Here is a 21593-nt window from a genome sequence, read left to right on the forward strand (position 1 = left end):
AGTCAATCTCTCCTCCACTTTCAGCCATCTTATTAATATTCGCTCTCTTGTGTACATCCAAGGGCCAGCCGTGCTGCCCTGTTGTGAGCCAATTGCAATTTTCCTAAGTCCTTTTTTGTGGCACCTGACCACACGACTGAACAGTAGTCAAGGTGCGACAAAACTAGGTCCTGTAGGACCTACCTTGTTGATAGTGTTGTTAAGAAGGCAGAGTAGCACTTTATTATAGTCAGACTTCTCCCCATCTTAGCTACTACTGCATCAATCAGTCATGTGTGTGTTAGGGTTAGGGTTAGGGTTAGGGTTATGGGTTAGTTCAGTAAGTGCTGTGGGTTAGGGTTAGTGTTAGGGTTAAGGTTAAGGTTAGGGTTATGGGTTAGTGCAGTAAGTGCTGTGCTGTGGGTTAGGGTTGGGGTGAGTGCAGTAAGTGCTGTGGGTTAGGGTTGGGGTTAGTGCAGTAAGTGATGTGCTTGTTGAATGACTATCCCTTCAAATCAAATGTTATTAGTCACATTCGCAGAATACAACAGGTATAAAAGGTAACAGGAATACAACGGGACTTGGAATGCAGTTAAAAAATATATGGATAATAAGAAATAAAAGTACAAGTAATTAAAGAGCAGCAATAAAATAACAATAGCGAGACTATACACAGGGGGTACCGTTACAGAGTCAGTTTGCGGGAGCACCGGTTAGTTGAGGAAATATGTACATGGACGGATAATTACTTTAACAACTCTGCCTACAAGTTGTCAGACCCCGGTGGCTGTCATTTAGGTTAGTATTGTTCATCCATCCTCAGTTCTCCTATCACAGCCATTAAACTCTGTAACTGTTTTAAAGTCCCTGAGTGGTTTCCTTCCTCTGGAAGTTGATATATGTTTCTATATTGTGAAAGGGTTAGAGGACAGTTATAGTTGATATCAATATGTTTCTATATTGTGAAAGGGTTAGAGGACAGATCAAATCAAATGTATTTATATAGACCTTCCTACATCAGCTGATGTCACAAAATACTGTACAGAAACACAGCCTAAAACCCCAAACAGCAAGAAATGCCACTGTGTAGAAGCACAGTGGCTAGGAAAACTCCCTAGAAAGGCCAAAACCTAGGAAGAAACCTAGAGAGGAACCAGGCTATGAGGGGTGGCCAGTCCTCTTCTGGCTGTGCCGGGTGGAGATTATAACAGAACATGGCCAAGATGTTCAAAAGTTCATAAATGACCAGCACGGTCAAATAATAATAATTACAGTAGTTGTCAAGGGTGCAACAAGTCAGCACCTCAGGAGTAAATGTCAGTTGGCTTTTCATAGCCGATCACTAAGAGTATCTCTACCGCTCCTGCTGTCTCTAGAGAGTTGAAAACAGCAGCTCTGGGACAGGTAGCACGTCCGGTGAACAGGTCAGTGTTCCATAGCTACAGGCAGAACAGTTGAAACTGGAGCAGCAGCACAGCCAGGTGCACTGGATACAGCAAGGAGTCATCATGCCAGGTAGTCCTGGGGCATGGTCCTAGGGCTCAGGTCAGTTGAAACTGGAGCAGTAGCACGGCCAGGTGGACTGGGGACAACAAGGAGTCATCATGCCAGGTTGTCCTGAGGCATGGTCGTGGGCTCAGGTCCTCCGAGTGAGAGAGAAGAGAGAAATGGAGAATTAGAGCGAGCATACTTGAATTTACACAGGACACCGGATAAGACAGGAGACGTACTCCACATATAACAGACTGACCCTAGCCCCCCCGACACAAACTAATGCAGCATAAATACTGGGGCTGAGACAGGAGGGGTCAGGAGACATTGTGGCCCCATCTGATGATTCCCCCGCACAGGGCCAAACAGGCAGGATATAACCCCACCCACTTTGCCAAAGCACAGCCCCCACACCACTAGAAGGATATCTTCAACCACCAACTTACCATCCTGAGACAAGGCCGAGTATAGCCCACAAAGATCTCCACCACGGCACAACCCAAGGGGGGGGGGAGGTGACAATCCAGACAGGAAGATCACGTCAGTGACTCAACCCACTCAAGTGATGCACCCCTCCTAGGGACGGCATGGAGTACCAGTAAGCCAGTGACTCAGCCCCTGTAATAGGGTTAGAGGCATAGAATCCCAGTGGAAAGAGGGGAACCGGCCAGGCAGAGACAGCAAGGGTGGTTCGTTGCTCCAGAGCCTTTCCGTTCACCTTCCCACTCCTGGGCCAGACGACACTCAATCATATGACCCACTGAAGAGATGAGTCTTCAGTAAAGACTTAAAGGTTGAGACTGAGTCTGCGTCTCTTACATGGGTAGGCAGACCATTCATAAAAATGGAGCTCTATAGGAGAAAGCCCTGCCTCCAGCTGTTTGCTTAGAAATTCTAGGGACAATTAGGAGGCCTGCGTCTTGTGACAATAGCGTACGTGTAGGTATGTACAGCAGGACCAAATCGGGAAATATAGGTAGGAGCAAGCCCATGTAATGCTTTGTAGGTTAGCAGTAAAACCTTGAAATCAGCCCTTGCCTTAACAGGAAGCCAGTGTAGAAATTTCAGATTGTTCTTATTTTCCTCAATTAAGTTGGAAAAATGGGATGATCGAGCAGCAGTGAGGACTCTTCGATACTCCATGGTACTGTCTTTCCAAGCTAGTCGGAAAACTTCCAGTTGGTGTGACGCCATTTCCGTTCCAATTTTCTGGAAGCTTGCTTCAGAGCTCGGGTATTTTCTGTATACCAGGGAGCTCGTTTCTTATGACATTGTGTTTTTAGTAATGCAACTGCATTTAGGGTATTACGCAAGGTTAAATTGAGTTCCTCAGTTAGGTGGGTAACCGATAATTGTACTCCAACGTCCTTGGATAGTTGGAGGGAGTCTGGAAAGGCATCTAGGAATCTTTGGGTTGTCCTAGAAATTTATAGCACGACTTTTGATGATCCTTGGTTGGGGTCTGAGCAGATTATTTGTTGCGATTGCAAAGGTACTAAAATGGTGGTCCGATAGTCCAGGATTATGAGGAAAAACATTAAGATCCACAACATTTATTCCATGGGACAAAACTAGGTCCAGAGTATGACTGTGACAGTGAGTAGGTCCAGAGACATGTTGGACAAAACCCAATGAGTTGATGATGGCTCCGAAAGCCTTTTGGAGTGGGTCTGTGGACTTTTCCATGTGAATATTAAAGTCACCAAAAATTTGAATATTATATGCTATGACTACAAGGTCCGATAGGAATTCAGGGAACTCAGTGAGGAACACTGTATATGGCCCAGGAGGCCTGTAAACAGTAGCTGTAAAAAGTGATTGAGTAGGCTGCATAGATTTCATGAAAACATCGGGGGGTTTTTGTAAATTGAAATTTGCTATCGTAAATGTTAGCAACACCTCCACCTTTGCGGGATGCACGGGGGATATGGTCACTAGTGTAACCAGGAGGTGAGGCCTCATTTAACACAGTAAATTCATCAGGCTTAAGCCATGTTTCAGTAAAGCCAATCACATCAAGATTATGATCAGTGATTAGTTCATTGACTATAACTGCCTTTGATAGCTGAGCTGACTACACTGACTGTGCTAGTGGCAGACTCTACTAAGCTGGCAGGCTGGCTATTTCATTTCAGTTATAGTTGATATCAATATGTTTCTATAATGTGAAAGGGTTAAAGGACAGTAGAAGTTGATATATAGTTGAAGTCGGACATTTACATACACCTTAACCAAATACATTTAAACTTTTGACAACTATTGACATTTACTATACAGAGATATTAAACAAATATATATATATGCCATTTAGCAGACGCTTTTATCCAAAGCGACTTACAGTCATGTGTGCATGCATTCTACATATGGGTGGTCCCGGAATCGAACCCACTACCCTGGCGTTACAAGCGCCATGCTCTACCAACTGAGCTACAGAAGGACCAAGTACACCTCCAATTGACTCAAATAATGTCAATTAGCCAATCAGAAGCTTCTAAAGCCATGACAATTTTCTGGAATTTTCCAAGCTGTTTAAAGGCACAGTCAATTTAGTGCATGTAAACTTCTGACCCACTGGAATTGTGATAGTGAATAATAAGTGAAATAACCTGTCTGGATTGGTTGAAAAACGAGTTTTAATGACTCCAACATAAGTGTATGTAAACTTCCGACTTCAACTATGTAAATAAGGTATTTTGATGTTTCGCTTGTTTCGCTGTGTCATTATGGTGTATTGTGTGTAGATTGATGAGGACCGTTTTTATTTAACTTCAATGGGATAGGGGGCAGCATTTTCACTTTTGGATGAAAAGCGTGCCCAGAGTAAACTGCCTCCTACTCAGTCCCAAATGCTAATATATGCATATTATTATATGCATATTAGTATTGGATAGAAAACACTCTGAAGTTTCTAAAACGGTTTGAATGATGTCTGTGAGTATAACATAACTCATATGGCAGGCTAAAACCGGAGAAAAAAAATCTGAGGTTTGTCGTTTTTCAACTCAGCTCCTATTGAAGATACAGTGGGATATTGGTTATGTTGCACTTCCCAAGGCTTCCACTAGATGTCAACAGTCTTTAGAACGTTATTTGATGCTTCTACTATGAAGGGGGGCTGAATGAGAGGGGAATGAGTCAGAGGTCTGCCTGAGTCCCACGAGCTGACCATGCGCTGTCATGAGAGAGTTCGCTCTCGTACCATTGCTTTTCTTCAGACAATGGAATTCTCCGGTTGGAACATTATTGAACATTTATGATAAAAACATCCTAAAGATTGATTCTATACATCGTTTGATATGTTTCTACAACCAGTAATATAACTGTTTGGAATATAACTGTTTCGTCCGACCTTTCCGCTGGAAGTTGCATGCCCGTTTCGATTTGTTTACCAAACGCCCTAAAAAAAAGGAGGTATATGGACATAAATGATGACCTTTATCAAACAAATCAAACATTTATTGTGGAACTGGGATTCCTGGGAGTGCATTCTGATGAAGATCAAAGGTAAGGTAATATTTATAATGCTATTTCTGACTAACGTTGACTGCGCAACATGGCGGATATTTCTTTTGGCTAGTTTGGGCTCCGAGCTCCGTACTCAGATTATTGCATGGCATGCTTTTTCCGTATAGTTTTTATTAAATCTGACACAGCGATTGCATTAAGGAGAAGTTTATCTAAATTCCCATGCATAACACTTGAATTATCATCAACATTTATAATGAGTATTTCTGTGAATTGATGTGGATCTCTGCAAAATCACTGCATGTTTTGGAACTACTGAACATAACACGGCAATGTAAAATTCGATTTCTGGAAATAAATATGCACTTTATCGAACAAAACATACATGTATTGTGTAACATGAAGTCCTATGAGTGTCATCTGATGAAGATCATCAAAGTTTAGTAATTTATCTTATCTCTATTTGTGCTTTTTGTAACTCCTCTCTTTGGCTGGAAAAATTGCAGGGTTTTTCTGTGACTTGGTGGTGACCTAACAATCGTTTGTGGAGCTTTCGCTGTAAAGCATTTTTGAAATCAGACACTGTGGCTGGATTAACGAGAACTTTATCTTTAAAATGGTGCCTAATACTTGTATGTTTGAGAAATTTGATTTATGAGATTTCTGATGATTTGTCAATTTCATTGGCTGTTGGCAAGGGGTTCAGCGGAACCCCAGTCCTAGACATGTTAACCTATTTTAGAATAAGGCTGTACTGTAACAAAATGTGGAAAAAGGGAAGGGGTCTGCAGCGTTTTAGCCAAGTGCAACCAGCTTGATCGTTGCGCTGACCATTTTGTTTCAGTGGTGAACATAGAGATCAGCCTGGTTCCACCATGTTAGTTGACAAGACAACGTTGAAATGTTTACTGTGCTTTAAGACAAGTATACACTGGATACAAATTCACTTGGAGTGTCAACAGAATGTTGTTGTCTGTCAGAATGTCTGTTACTGTCACACCCACTCCCCTTCTCCAGCAATCATCGTCGCCTATCTATTAACCACCTATCTATTAACCACCGGCACTGGCAATCATTACACACATCTGGTCCCCATCATTACACACACCTGATCATTACACACCCTTTATTTAGTCCTCAGTAGCCTCAGTCATCAGGCAGTGTTGTTTTTTCATTCACTTTCTGTATTCTTCTCATGCATCATTACACACACCTGGTCCCCATCATTACACACACCTGATCATTACACACCCTTTATTTAGTCCTCAGTAATCAGGCAGTGTTGTTTTTTCATTCACGTTCTGTATTCTTCTCATGTTTCGTTTAACTGCATTCATTATTAAACGGACCTTCTACACCTGCTTCTTGACACCTGGCCTATATGTCTACGATCTACACAAAATACTATAGAATGTCAAAGTGGAAGACAAATTCTAACATTTGTAAAATAATATGTAGATTAGATAAATATGTCTTGATTAGATAAATAGTAGATAATATTCCCCTGGGACAATACATGTTAGAATCACCTTTGGCAGCGATTACAGCTGTGAGTCTTTGAGGGTAAGTTTAAGAGGTTTCCACACCTGCATTGTGCAACATTTGCCCATTATTTTTGTATTTATTCTTTAAGCTCTGTCAAATTGGTTGTTGGTCATTGCTCGGAAACCATTTTGAGGTGACGCCATACATTTTTAAGCAGATTTAATTCAACACTGTAACCAGGCCACTCAGGAAAATTCACTGTCTTCTTGATTTTTTATTTAACTAGGCAAGTCAGTTAAGAACAAATTCTTATTTTCAATAACTGCCTAGGAACAGTGGGTTAACTGCCTGTTCAGGGGCAGAACAGATTTGTACCTTGTCAGCTCAGGGGTTTGAACTTGCAACCTTCCAGTTACTAGTCCAAAGCTCTAACCACTAGGCTACCCTGCCGCCCAAGTTGATAAGCAACTCCAGTGTAGATTTGGCCTTTAGTTTTAGGTTATTGTCCTGCTGAAATGTGAATTAATCTCTCAGTGTCTAGTGGAAAGCAGACTGAACAAGGTTTTCCTATAAGATCGTTCCTGTGTTTAGCTCCATTCCATTTATTTTTTATCCTGAAAAATTCCCCAGGCCAGAACGATTAAAGGCATACCAATAACATGATGCAGCCACCACTATACTTGATAAAATGTAGAGCGGTACTCTGTGATGTGTTGTATTGGATTTGCCCCAAGCATAACACTTTGTATTCAGAACAAAAGGTTAATTGCTTTGCCATATTTTTTTGCAGAATGACTTTAGTGCCTTTTTGCAAACATGAGGCATGTTTAGGAATATTTCTATTCTGTACAGGCTTCCTTCTTTTCACTCTGTCAATTAGGTTACTATTGTGGATTAACTAATTGGTCAAATCAAATTGTATTTTTCATATACGCCAAATACAACAGCTGTAGACCTTACAGTGAAATGTTTACCTGAAAGCCTTTAACCAACAATGCAGTTAAGAAACATAAGTGTTAAGTGTTACTAAAATCAACTGATGTAAAAAAAATATTTAAAAATAGAACTAATAATTAAAGGGAAAAAAATAAAACAGTAGTGAAACAATATACAGGAGGTAACGGTACAGAATCAATGTGCGGGGACACAGGTTAGCTGTTCAGGAGCCTTATGGCTTGGGGGGGTAGATGCTGTTCAGGAGCCTTATGGCTTGGGGGGGGGGTAGATGCTGTTCAGGAGCCTTATGGCTTGGGGGGGGGTAGATGCTGTTCAGGAGCCTTATGGCTTGGGGGAGGGGGGGTAGATGCTGGTAAGAAGCCTTTTGGACCTAGACTTGGTGCTGCTACAGCTTGCTGGTACAGCTTGCTGTGCAGTAGCAGAGAGAACAGTCTATGACTAGGCCCTTCCTCTGACACCACCTGGTATATAGCTCCTGGATGACAGGAAGCTTGGCCCCTGTGATGTACATGGCTGTACACACTACCCTACGTAGTGTCTTGCGGTCGGAGGCCGAGCAGTTGCCATACAAGGCAGTGATGCAACGTTGGTGCAGATGTAGAATCTTGAGGATCAGAGTACTCATGCCTAATCTTTTCAGTCTCCTGAGGGGGAATAGGCATTGTCGTGCCCTCGTCACGACTGTCTTGGTGTGTTTGGACAATTCTAGTTTGTCGTTGATGTGGACAACAAGGAATTTGAAGCTCTCAACGGATCCAATACAGCCCCGTCGATGAGAATGGGGGCGTGCTCTGTCCTCCTTTTTCTATAGTCCACAATCTCCCTTGTCTGGATCACATTGAGGAAGAGGTTGATATCCTGGTACCACACTGCCAGGTCTCTGACCTTTACCCTATAGGCGGTCTCATCATTGTCGGTGATCCGGCCTACCACTGTTGTATCGTCAGCAAACTTAATGATGGTGTTGGAGTTGTGCTTGGCCATGCAGTCATGAGTGAACAGGTAGTACAGGAGGGGACTGAGCACGCACCCCCATCTGTTTATTACCTTGGCTTTCGAAGACTTTAGATAGGCAGGGCCGGGGTTGGAGTAGCCAGGAGGAAGGCATGGCCAGCCGTAGAGAAATGCTTATTGAAATGTTTGATTATCGTGGATTAGTCGGTGGTGACCGTGTTACCTAGCCTCAGTGCAATGGGCAGCTGGGAGGAGGTACTCTTGTTCTCCACCTCTTTCAGGGCCATTAGCCATTATAGCCACTCGGTACCAGCGGTGATCCGGTGCCAAGGTCCAGAGCTTACGGCAAGGATCTGGTGGAGTAGTGGATTCTAGCCGAGTTTGAGTGGAGTCCGGGTGAACTACTGAGTATGCGGAGAGGTGGGCCTCAGGGATAGCGTCGGTAGTGGGTCACTCAGTGGCAGCTAGCTAGCTGTGAAGATCAGGAGTAATGGTCCAGGGTTTACAGCAGGAATCCGGCGTTGTAGTGGAGAAACAGTCCTATACCAGTAGGCTGGCGAGTATTATTCAGGCTAAAATAAAGGGCTGGCATCTGTGCAGAAGGTAAAGGCCGCTAGCAGTCGCTAACAATGACTAAATAGCTTGTAGCTAATTAGCTGGTTAGCTTCTGATGGCTAGGTGGTTCTGGCTATAAGGTCTAAATAGTATTGTCAAGTTGTCTAGGTGTTATAATTATTTCAGCTCTGCCCAAATTTGAAAACTGCTTGCTCAACACGTGAAGGATGCAAAGGGACAACTCAATTCCTTTAGTGTTTTCTTATGGTTTTGATGCCATTTGTTGAATGTGTTGAAACAGTAGATTTTTTGAATAGAGTAGTTGAATGACAGAGGAATAAGGAATAGGGAATAGGAATAGGTTGATAAGAGAATAAACATGCATTATTTTACACAATAAACAATGCATGACACAGCAACAAAGCATGGCTTTGAATAAAGTAAACGTTTAAACAATTTAATCTAGCACTTCAAGCAATTACTTCTGCAGTCAGAAAATATACACAAAAAAGTCACCACTCTTACCAGAGTTAACCATGTAAATTGTGCCAAGCACTGGATGCAACATAATAAATCATTCCAAACATTACATACCAGTTGCGTCTTTAGGGTTGAACAGTGAGCTGTTTGTATGTTGAGGACCCAAGCAAAGCTAAGCCCAAACATTTTATACCCATGCTTATCTGCCAGGTACGCATGTAAAAGTAGTCCCTTCAGAAATCCTGGCTCAATTTTTTAGTTCCACCCGTGTTTTTGGGTTATCTGCCCTCTTGAGGCCTGGAGTTCTTTAAAGGAAGAGCTGCCATTGTGCTCATGTTTTGAGTGTTCTGCTTTTTGATGCAAGTATAAGGTCACAAGGCAAGACCCAGATATAAATGGTTTGAGTCTTTGATATTTATTATTCAATCCGAAAGGGGTAGGCAAGAGAATGGTCATGGACAGGCAAAAGGTCAAAACCAGTTCATAGTCAAGGAGGTACAGAGTGGCCTGCAGGCTCGAGGTCAGGGCAGGCAGAATGGTCAGGCAGACTGGTACGGAGTCTAGAAAACAGGCAAGGGTCAAAACCAGGAGGACTACCAAAAAGAGAATAGAAGCAGGAGTACAGGAAAAAGCGCTGGTTGACTTGAAAGACAAACAAGACGAACTGGCACAGAGGAAACACGGAGATAAATACACCAGGGAAAATAAGTGACACCTGGAGTGGGTGGAGACAATCACAAGGACAGGTGAACTAGATCTGGTGTGACAAATAGTTTGCAAGCCTTGCCACATCCGTCACAGGGGGTACCGGTACAGAGTCAATGTGGAGGCTATATACAGGGGGTACCGGTACAGAGTCAATGTGGAGGCTATATACAGGGGGTACCGGTACAGAGTCAATGTGGAGGCTATATACAGGGGGTACCGGTACAGAGTCAATGTGGAGGCTATATACAGGGGGTACCGGTACAGAGTCAATGTGGAGGCTATATATACAGGGGGTAACCGGTACAGAGTCAATGTGGAAGCTATATACAGGGGGGTACCAGTACAGAGTCAATGTGGAGGCTATATACATGGGGTACCGGTACAGAGTCAATGTGGAGGCTATATACAGGGGGTACCAGTACAGAGTCAATGTGGAGGCTATATATACAGGGGGTAACCGGTACAGAGTCAATGTGGAAGCTATATACAGGGGGGTACCAGTACAGAGTCAATGTGGAGGTTATATACATGGGGTACCAGTACAGAGTCAATGTGGAGGCTATATACAGGAGGTACCAGTACAGAGTCAATGTGGAGGCTATATACAGGGGGTAAGTGGTACAGAGTCAATGTGGAGGTTATATACAGGGGGTACCAGTACAGAGTCAATGTGGAGGCTATATACAGGAGGTACCAGTACAGAGTCAATGTGGAGGTTATATACAGGGTGGTACCAGTACAGAGTCAATTTTTAATTTTAATTTTAACTTTATTTAACTAGGCAAGTCAGCTAAGAACAAATTCTTATTTGGTACCAGCAGTAGTGACTGAGTTTATTGATACACCATCCACATGAATAATTAACTGTTTACTACTTGAATACATATATAACTGAATTTGGGGGACTGTGTACAAAAATATTTATAAACGGTTCACCCGACATGGTTGAAAATAGCCTCAAATTAAAGCTAATAGTCTGCTGTTTCACCTCATATTCAGTATCATTTCAAATCCAAACAACTTGTCCCTGTCTTCAACCTAAAACTACCACCTACCATAATTTACTTAGCTAGCTAACTAGCTAGGTGGTTTAAGTTTTGCTGTAGCAACGAGGGCATAGGAATTAGGAAAGCAACATTCACCTCCACAAAAATGCTGTTCACATTGATATCCATACTGAATGAAGCAGTTAAGGGACCTCATGGGCATTTTTTGTAACATAATTTAATTAAAGGGGAAATTAACCTTAAAATGTTTGGTGCAACTGTCTTAACGTGAAGGTAACTTTAACGGAAAAGATAAGAGAAAATGTGTGTGTGTGTGTGTGTGTCTGTTTGTGTGTGTGCCTTGTCTGCGTGTGTGTGGATGTGTGTGTGTGGTGCCTGCGCAAGTCTGTGTGTGAGCAGGAACGGGCAGGAAGACAGGCTAACCTGGGATCTAAGGCTGACAGAACTACTGCAGGAGGGGAGGCTAGAACCGTGTAAGAGAATGGAACACTAAGATATTGGGATCTAAGGCTGACAGAACTACTGCAGGAAGGGAGGCTAGAACCGTGTAAGAGAATGGAACACTAAGATATTGGGATCTAAGGCTGACAGAACTACTGCAGGAAGGGAGGCTAGAACCGTGTAAGAGAATGGAACACTAAGATATTGTAAGTGTGTGTGTGTGTGTGTGTGTGTGTGTGTGTGTGTGTGTGTGTGTGTGTGTGTGTGTGTGTGTGTGTGTGTGTGTGTGTGTGTGTGTGTGTGTGTGTGTGTGTGTGTGTGTGTGTGTGTGTGTGTGTGTGTGTGTGTGTGTGTGTGTCTACATGTGTGTAGCCAGTGTTTCTTATTATCAGTAGTCCCCTCACACTCCCTTTGACACACACACACACACACACAGGGAATTCCAATCGGTAACAATGATGATTTCTCAAACTGCCTGACCAATCACACTCCAACATAAACAACTAACGAATGGAGTCCCAACTTCCTCAAACACAAACACACATGTTGCTTAGAGCCAGACATGGCTCCCCCTAATTAGCCCCTTTCAGGGTTTAACACACAGACACACACACACTCCAGCTGCGTTTCCATGCCGACAGCCTGCACTTCCGGGCTTGGAGAGGAAATGCCAATCTCTGTTTCAGTGCCTGTTCCTCTCAGCGCCTGTTCCTCTGAAGACACACAGGGCTGCAATTCTGTACTTTTTAGATCATATCACATAGTTAACTGTTACCCACCCCCCTCTCTCTCTCTCTCTCTCTCTCTCTCTCTCTCTCTCTCTCTCTCTCTCTCTCTCTCTCTCTCTCTCTCTCTCCTCTTCTCTCTCTTCTCTCTTTCTTTCTCTCTTTCTCTCTCTCCTCAATTCAATTCAATTCAAGGGCTTTATTGGCATGGGAAACATGTGTTAACATTGCCAAAGCAAGTGAGGTAGACAACATACAAAGTGAATATATAAAGTGAAAAACAACAAAAAATAACAGTAAACATTACACATACAGAAGTTTAAAAACAGTAAAGACATTACAAATGTCATATTATATATATATATACAATGTACAAATAGTTAAATGACACAAGATAAAATGAATAAGCATAAATATAGGTTGTATTTACAATGGTGTTTGTTCTTCACTGGTTGCCCTTTTCTCGTGGCAACAGGTCACAAATCTTGCTGCTGTGATGGCACACTGTGGAATTTCACCCAAAAGATATGGGAGTTTTTCAAAATTTGATTTGTTTTCGAATTCTTTGTGGATCTGTGTAATCTGGGGGAAATATGTCTCTCTAATATGGTCATACATTGGGCAGGAGGTTAGGAAGTGCAGCTCAGTTTCCACCTCATTTTGTGGGCAGTGAGCACATAGCCTGTCTTCTCTTGAGAGCCATGTCTGCCTACGGCAGCCATTCTCAATAGCAAGACTATGCTCACTGAGTCTGTACATAGTCAAAGCTTTCCTTAATTTTGGGTCAGTATTCTGCCGCTGTGTACTCTCTGTGTAGGGCCAAATAGCATTCTAGTTTGCTCTGTTTTTTTGTTAATTCTTTCCAATGTGTTAAGTAATTATCTTTTTGTTTTCTCATGATTTGGTTGGGTCTCTCTCTCCCTTTCTCCCTCTCTCTCTCCCTCTCTCCCTTTCTCCCTCTCTCTCTCCCTCTCTGCCTTTCTCTCTCTCTCTCTCTCTCTCTCTCTCTCTCTCTCTCTCTCTCTCTCTCTCTCTCTCTCTCTCTCCTCTCTCTCTCCCTCTCTGCCTTTCTCTCTCTCTCTCTCTCTCTCTCTCTCTCTCTCTCTCTCTCTCTCTCTCTCTCTCTCTCTCTCCCTCTCTCCCTCTCTCTCTCCCTCTCTGCCTTTCTCTCTCCCTCTCTCCCTCACTCTCTCCCTCTCTCCCTCTCTCTCTCCCTCTCTGCCTTTCTCTCTCTCTCTCTCTCTCTCTCTCTCTCTCTCTCTCTCTCTCTCTCTCTCTCTCTCTCTCTCTCTCTCTCTCTCTCTCTCTCTCTCTCTCTCTCTCTCTCTCTCTCTCTCTCTCTCTCTCTCTCTCTCTCTCTCTCTCTCTCTCTCTCTCTCTCTCTCTCTCTCTCTCTCTCTCTCTCTCTCTCTCTCTCTCTCTCTCTCTCTCTCTCTCTCTCTCTCTCTCTCTCTCTCTCTCTCTCTCTCTAAAAGGAGATTCTCCTATTAAAGTAAGAGAAATCAACACAGAAAAGCAGACACTTCATCCATTCAAACTAGAGGTCGACCGATTAGGATTTTTCAACGCCGATACCGGGACCAAAAAAGCCGATACTGATTAATTGGCCGATTTTTTTATTTTTTACAATTTGTGATAATGACAACTACTGAATTAATTAATACTTATTTTAACTTAATATAATACATCAATAAAATCAATTTAGCCTCAAATAAATAATGAAACATGTTCAATTTGGTTTAAGTAATGCAAAAACAAAGTGTTGGAGAAGAACGTAAAAGTGCAATATGTGCCATGTAAGAAAGCTAACGTTTCAGTTCCTTGCTCAGAACATGAGAACATATGAAAGTTGTTGGTTTCTTTTAACATGATATATTCCAAGGTAAGAGGTTTTAGGTTGTAGTTATTATAGGAATTATAGGACTATTTATCTCTATTCCATTTGTATTTCATATACCTTTGACTATTGGATGTCCTTATATGCACTTTAGTATTGCCAGTGTAACAGTATAGCTTCCGTCCCCCTCCTCACCCCTACCTGGGCTCGAACCAGGAACACATCGACAACAGCCACACTCGAAGCATCGTTACCCATCACTCCACAAAAGCCACGGCCCTTGCAGCGCAAGGGGAATAACTACTCCAAATCTAAAAGTGAGTGATGTTTGAAACAGTATTAGCGCACACCCAGCTAACTAGCTAGCCATTTCACATTGGTTACACCAGCCATTAGGCTGATAGGCTTGAAGTCATAAACAGCGCTGTGCTTGCGAAGAGCTTCTGGCAAAACGCACAAAAGTGCTGTTTGAATGAATAATTACGGGCCTGCTGCTGCTCAGTCAGACTGCTCTAAACTTATTTAAGTTTATTTAAGTCTTAAGGAACTATAGTGAGCCATTACATCACTTCCTGTTTCACTAGGGTATAAAATGAGGTAACACGCATGCAATATCCCTTTGTCATCCAACATCATGAAGAAAACCATTTTATATTCAGAAGCCTTTTGGCCTCTGCTTAGCCTCCGTATCTTGGCAACTGCAGACTAGATCTCTGGTGAATTGCTCCAAAAAGTACAGCCTGTCTTTGCTGTAAACACAGGTACACTAAGAGGTGGTAATGAGGACAACCTTTGCTGCTTTACCAGCATTTCAGTGATAGATGGTTGGTGTAGCAGAATGTTGACAACAGTGGCCATGTTGTCAGCTCCACCCTGATCTGGGTTGGTAGGCCTTCCTCTCCTAGTTGGATGTTGCAGCTGCCTATCTTTTGGTCTTACAACAGGCTGTGTGTTAGTTGACCTACGATGAACAGAGCTGTATGTGGTGGTAGCACTTTCTTGCAACATACTACTTTGACCCTGGCCCTGTGCACAGACATGGTGAACAAGGGGATACATTCATGGAATACATTCAGCTTAGCACTTTTAGACCATATTTCAGCTTCAAGCTCTAATTCTTCCATTTATGATTTGAGTTGAGGCTCTTGTTCCTCCAATAGTTGTTTCCTTTTCAATGTTTCAACTTTAACCAATAAGCTGCCCTTTCAGCCTCCAAATTGAGCTTGATATAAGATGTGGTGGATTGTCTTGAGCGCCTGCTGTGTTGTGACTAATTTCCACATTTTGATTAGATATTTACGATACTGTCCCTTGGCTGGACCTCCGCATCAGTTTTGTTAGCAGCTGAGCATTGATGTGCTTCTTCCATCCATGTGTCCACTGTGGATACAAAATAATCCAGTGTTGCTGTGTTTGGGCCAAACCATTCGACCTGATCCTTTTCTGCCTCTGTGTTTGGGCCAAACCATTCGACCTGTTCCTTTTCTGCCTCTGTGTTTGGGCCAAACCATTCGACCTGATCCTTTTCTGCCTCTGTGTTTGGGCCAAACCATTCGACCTGATCCTTTTCTGCCTCTGTGTTTGGGCCAAACCATTCGACCTGATCCTTTTCTGCCTCTGTGTTTGGGCCAAACCATTCGACCTGATCCTTTTCTGCCTCTGTGTTTGGGCCAAACCATTCGACCTGATCCTTTTCTGCCTCTGTGTTTGGGCCAAACCATTCGACCTGATCCTTTTCTGCCTCTGTTTGGGCCAAACCATTCGACCTGATCCTTTTCTGCCTCTGTGTTTGGGCCAAACCATTCGACCTGATCCTTTTCTGCCTCTGTGTTTGGGCCAAACCATTCGACCTGATCCTTTTCTGCCTCTGTGTTTGGGCCAAACCATTCGACCTGATCCTTTTCTGCCTCTGTGTTTGGGCCAAACCATTCGACCTGATCCTTTTCTGCCTCTGTGTTTGGGCCAAACCATTCGACCTGATCCTTTTCTGCCTCTGTGTTTGGGCCAAACCATTCGACCTGATCCTTTTCTGCCTCTGTGTTTGGGCCAAACCATTCGACCTGATCCTTTTCTGCCTCTGTGTTTGGGCCAAACCATTCGACCTGATCCTTTTCTGCCTCTGTGTTTGGGCCAAACCATTCGACCTGATCCTTTTCTGCCTCTGTGTTTGGGCCAAACCATTCCCTGATCCTTTTCTGCCTCTGTGTTTGGGCCAAACCATTCGACCTGATCCTTTTCTGCCTCTGTGTTTGGGCCAAACCATTCGACCTGATCCTTTTCTGCCTCTGTGTTTGGGCCAAACCATTCGACCTGATCCTTTTCTGCCTCTGTGTTTGGGCCAAACCATTCGACCTGATCCTTTTCTGCCTCTGTGTTTGGGCCAAACCATTCGACCTGATCCTTTTCTGCCTCTGTGTTTGGGCCAAACCATTCGACCTGATCCTTTTCTGCCTCTGTGTTTGGGCCAAACCATTCGACCTGATCCTTTTCGCCTCTGTGTTTGGGCCAAACCATTCGACCTGATCCTTTTCTGCCTCTGTGTTTGGGCCAAACCATTCGACCTGATCCTTTTCTGCCTCTGTGTTTGGGCCAAACCATTCGACCTGATCCTTTTCTGCCTCTGTGTTTGGGCCAAACCATTCGACCTGATCCTTTTCTGCCTCTGTGTTTGGGCCAAACCATTCGACCTGATCCTTTTCTGCCTCTGTGTTTGGGCCAAACCATTCGACCTGTTCCTTTTCTGCCTCTGTGTTTGGGCCAAACCATTCGACCTGATCCTTTTCTGCCTCTGTGTTTGGGCCAAACCATTCGACCTGATCCTTTTCTGCCTCTGTGTTTGGGCCAAACCATTCGACCTGATCCTTTTCTGCCTCTGTGTTTGGGCCAAACCATTCGACCTGATCCTTTTCTGCCTCTGTGTTTGGGCCAAACCATTCGACCTGATCCTTTTCTGCCTCGTCGGCTGGTAATAAAACCTTTATGGACTCATTGAGATCATGCAACTCCTTAACCAACTTTGAGGAATCAGTGAACATATTTGTGTAAACCAATTCCACATTTCCGTCATCACCCATAAACTGTGATCTCATTTATATTTTTAGCAAGTGCACCCAATTTAGCACTTCTAGATCATTACAATTTCTTAAGAATTTCAATTGTATCCATTTTAAAAGCACGTAACAGTGAACGATTAGCACATTATGAACACATTTTAGCAAAGCACAGCTTAATGAATGAGCCCAACACATGAGGTCATCACAAGACACAACAGCCAAGACACATACAATTCAAGCTCCGCGAGCGATTCCAAGCTCCACGAGCAATTCCAAGCTCCACGAGCGATTCCAAGCTCACGAGCGATTCCAAGCTCCACGAGCGATTCCAAGCTCCACGAGCGATTCCAAGCTCCACGAGCAATTCCAAGCTCCACAACTCTCAAAGGTTCCCCGAAATTATCCAACACCTCGAGCAGATTGAGCAATAGAAAGAGCAACCATACTTCATTCCCCTCTCTCCAAAGTGAGTAACGCGAAGTCAGAGAGCTACAATAGAGTCAGTCACTTCTTCACTTGGAATATACAGTTGAGGCAATATCGGAATCCAATTCCAAACTTGCCTTGAGGCACCAAGTATGTGATGCCGTAGTCAGACGGGCTTCCAAAGCAACCACTGAACATGGTTTTGGGAATCCAATTCCAAACTTGCCTTGAGGCACCAAGTATGTGATGCCGTAGTCAGACGGGCTTCCAAAGCAACCACTGAACATGGTTTTGGGAATCCAATTCCAAACTTGCCTTGAGGCACCAAGTATGTGATGCCGTAGTCAGACGGGCTTCCAAAGCAACCACTGAATATGGTTTTGGGAATCCAATTCCAAACTTGCCTTGAGGCACCAAGTATGTGATGCCGTAGTCAGACGGGCTTCCAAAGCAACCACTGAATATGGTTTTGGGAATCCAATTCCAAACTTGCCTTGAGGCACCAAGTATGTGATGCCGTAGTCAGACGGGCTTCCAAAGCAACCACTGAATATGGTTTTGGGAATCCAATTCCAAACTTGCCTTGAGGCACCAAGTATGTGATGCCGTAGTCAGACGGGCTTCCAAAGCAACCACTGAATATGGTTTTGGGAATCCAATTCCAAACTTGCCTTGAGGCACCAAGTATGTGATGCCGTAGTCAGACGGGCTTCCAAAGCAACCACTGAACATGGTTTTGGGAATCCAAAGTTCCAAGTGTAAAAAGCAAACATTTATTTTCAGAACAAAAGGTAATTTCATAGGTAAAAGGAAGGCGAACATGGAGAAAAAGGGTGTGCCCAGGAAAGGTTCTAGTAGATCTAACACAAAACAAATGAACAAACTACTTCCCTTGTTGAACCTACCTCTGGTTAGAGCATTAACTTGAGTTAATATGGACATTTACAACACATTTAGAACTAGTTCCTAGTTACACAACAACAACAGCAGCAGCAACAACAACAACAACAGCAACAACAGCATCAACATTAACACTCATAACCCTCCTGTCATCAATAATACAGATGTGACATCATCAACAGCTGGTTGGAAAATGCTAACTCTCTCCAACTTTCCCTCTCTCTTCCTAACTCTTTCCCTCTCTCCTTCTCCCCCTCTCTCTCTCCCCCTCTCTCCCCCTCCCTCTCTCTCTCCCCCTCTCTCCCCCTCCCTCCTCTCTTCTCCTCCCTCTCTCTTCTCCTCTCTCACCCTCTCTCCCCATCTCTCCTACTATCCCTCTTCCTCAGAGACGAAAGGAAAGAACGCTTGGTATAAGGCTGTGATCATCATCACGGTGCTTGGTATCACAGCGATAGTTGCCCTGGTGACAACAGCAGTATTGCAGAACAAGCCTCTCCTACAGAAGTACAAGGTACTATATGTGGTTGTTATGGCAATGAGGTACAATAAATGTTTGCAATAGCTTTTTCAGATTCTGTGGCTGCGATGGAAAAATCCCAAATAGTGTAGACTATATTATGCATTGGTTGAAGCTCAAGCTGAATTTAAATCTCCCTACCATCATATCTAAGCCAATATGATACCAATGTTTATGAAAAGGTACATAGCACATTCCCCACCTCTCGTCATGAGCTGTACGTCCGTTACCAAGAACCACATACCGGATATCTTAACAGGGTCGTTGACAATTGAATTTTCAGAGTATTTTCTGTGGCTATCTAGCTCACATTTTAGTCGTCGGATTAAAAACGAGACTAGCCTCCATAAAGTGACCATAGGATTTAAAAAATGTCTGATGGCAGGTCTCCTGGGTGGTGCAGCAGTCTAAGGCACTGCATCGCAAGGCTTGGGGCATTATTATAGCCAATTTAGCTAGCCAACTAGCCAGTAAACAGTAGCTACAAGCCAACGAGACTGTGCCATACAGGGCCTTCAGAAACTAGCCAACTAACTGCATCTGTCCTCGTGCTCCTAGACCTTAGTGCTGCTTTTGATACCATCGATCACCACATTCTTTTGGAGAGATTGGAAACCCAAATTGGTCTACACGGACATGTTCTGGCCTGGTTTAGGTCTTATCTGTCGGAAAGATATCAGTTTGTCCTGTGAATGGTTTGTCCTCTGACAAATCAACTGTACATTTCGGTGTTCCTCAAGGTTCTGTTTTAGGACCACTATTGTTTTCACTATATATTTTACCTCTTGGGGATGTTATTCAAAACATAATGTAAACTTTCACTGCTATCGGATGACACACAGCTGTACATTTCAATGAAACATGGTGAAGCACCAAAATTGCCCTCGCTAGAAGCATGTGTTTCAGACATAAGGAAGTGGATGGCTGCAAACTTTCTACTATTAAACAGTAGGACAAAACAGAGATGCTTGTTCTAGGTCCCAAGAAACAAAGAGATCTTCTGTTGAATCTGACAATTAATCTTAATGGTTGTACAGTCGCCTCAAATAAAACTGTGAAGGACCTCGGCGTTACTCTGGACCCTGATCTCTCTTTTGAAGAACATATCAAGACCATTTCGAGGACAGCTTTTTTCCATCTACGTAACATTGCAAAAATCAGAAACTTTCTGTCCAAAAATGATGCAGAAAAATTAATCCATGCTTTTGTCACTTCTAGGTTAGACTACTGCAATGCTCTATTTTCCGGCTACCCAGATAAAGCACTAAATAAACTTCAGTTAGTGCTAAATACGGCTGCTAGAATCCTGACTAGAACCAAAAAATTTGATCATATTACTCCAGTGCTAGCCTCTCTACACTGGCTTCCTGTCAAAGCAAGGGCTGATTTCAAGGTTTTACTGCTAACCTACAAAGCATTACATGGGCTTGCTCCTACCTACCTTCTGATTTGGTCCTGCCGTACATACCTATACGTAGCTACGGTCACAAGACGCAGGCCTCCTAATTGTCCCTAGAATTTCTAAGCAAACAGCTGGAGGCAGGGCTTTCTCCTATAGAGCTCCATTTTTATGGAACGGTCTGCCTACCCATGTCAGAGACGCAAACTCGGTCTCAACCTTTAAGTCTTTACTGAAGACTCATCTCTTCAGTGGGTCATATGATTGAGTGTAGTCTGGCCCAGGAGTGGGAAGGTGAACGGAAAGGCTCTGGAGCAACGAACCGCCCTTGCTGTCTCTGCCTGGCCGGTTCCCCGTTTTCCACTGGGTTTCTCTGCCTCTAACCCTGTTACGGGGGCTGAGTCACTGGCTTGCTGGGGCTCTCTCAGTGCCGTCCCTGGGGGGCCATGCGTCACCTGGGTGGGTTGATTCACTGTTGTGGTCGGCCTGTCTGGGTTCCCCCCCACCCCTTGGGTTGTACCGTGTCGGAGATCTTTGTGGGCTATACTCGGCCTTGTCTCAGGATGGTAAGTTGGTGGTTGAAGATTTCCCTCTAGTGGTGTGGGGGCTGTGCTTTGGCAAAGTGGGTGGGGTTATATCCTTCCTGTTTGGCCCTGTCCGGGGTGTGCCATCGGATGGGGCCACAGTGTCTCCTGACCCCTCCTGTCTCAGCCTCCAGTATTTATGCTGCAGTAGTTTATGTGTCGGGGGCTAGGGTCAGTTTGTTTATCTGGAGTACTTCTCCTGTCCTATTCGGTGTCCTGTGTAAATCTAAGTGTGCGTTCTCTAATTCTCTCCTTCTCTCTTTCTTTCTCTCTCGGAGGACCTGAGCCCTAGAACCATGCCCCAGGACTACCTGACATGATGACTCCTTGCTGTCCCCAGTCCACCTGGCCATGCTGCTGCTCCAGTTTCAACTGGCCTGGGCCCTAGGACCATGTCCCAGGACTACCTGACATGAGGACTCCTTGCTGTCCCCAGTCCACCTGGCCATGCTCCTGCTCCAGTTTCAACTGTTCTGCCTTACTATTATTCAACCATGCTGGTCATTTAGAACATTTGAACATCTTGGCCACGTTCTGCTATAATCTCCACCTGGCACAGCCAGAAGAGGACTGTAGCCACCCCACATATGCTCTCTCTAATTCTCTCTTTCTTTCTCTCAGAAACTCTCG

At 43.9% G+C, this 21593-nt stretch overlaps 1 protein-coding gene across 1 annotated transcript in view; it reads left to right on the forward strand.

The window, feature by feature from the left end:
- The first annotated feature begins 12153 nt into the window (after positions 1 to 12153).
- LOC124023838 (ectonucleoside triphosphate diphosphohydrolase 1-like) overlaps positions 12154 to 21593 on the forward strand; it is a 44602-nt gene continuing 35162 nt past the window's right edge. Inside the window, exons 1-3 of the mRNA XM_046338047.1 lie at positions 12154 to 12261; positions 14824 to 14845; positions 18850 to 18974. Of these exons, the coding sequence (XP_046194003.1) occupies positions 12154 to 12261; positions 14824 to 14845; positions 18850 to 18974 (255 nt within the window). The remainder of the gene's footprint in view (positions 12262 to 14823; positions 14846 to 18849; positions 18975 to 21593) is intronic.

This window comes from Oncorhynchus gorbuscha, unplaced genomic scaffold (assembly GCF_021184085.1).
Source record: "Oncorhynchus gorbuscha isolate QuinsamMale2020 ecotype Even-year unplaced genomic scaffold, OgorEven_v1.0 Un_scaffold_1699, whole genome shotgun sequence".
In the NCBI taxonomy this organism is placed as follows: Eukaryota; Metazoa; Chordata; class Actinopteri; order Salmoniformes; family Salmonidae; genus Oncorhynchus; species Oncorhynchus gorbuscha.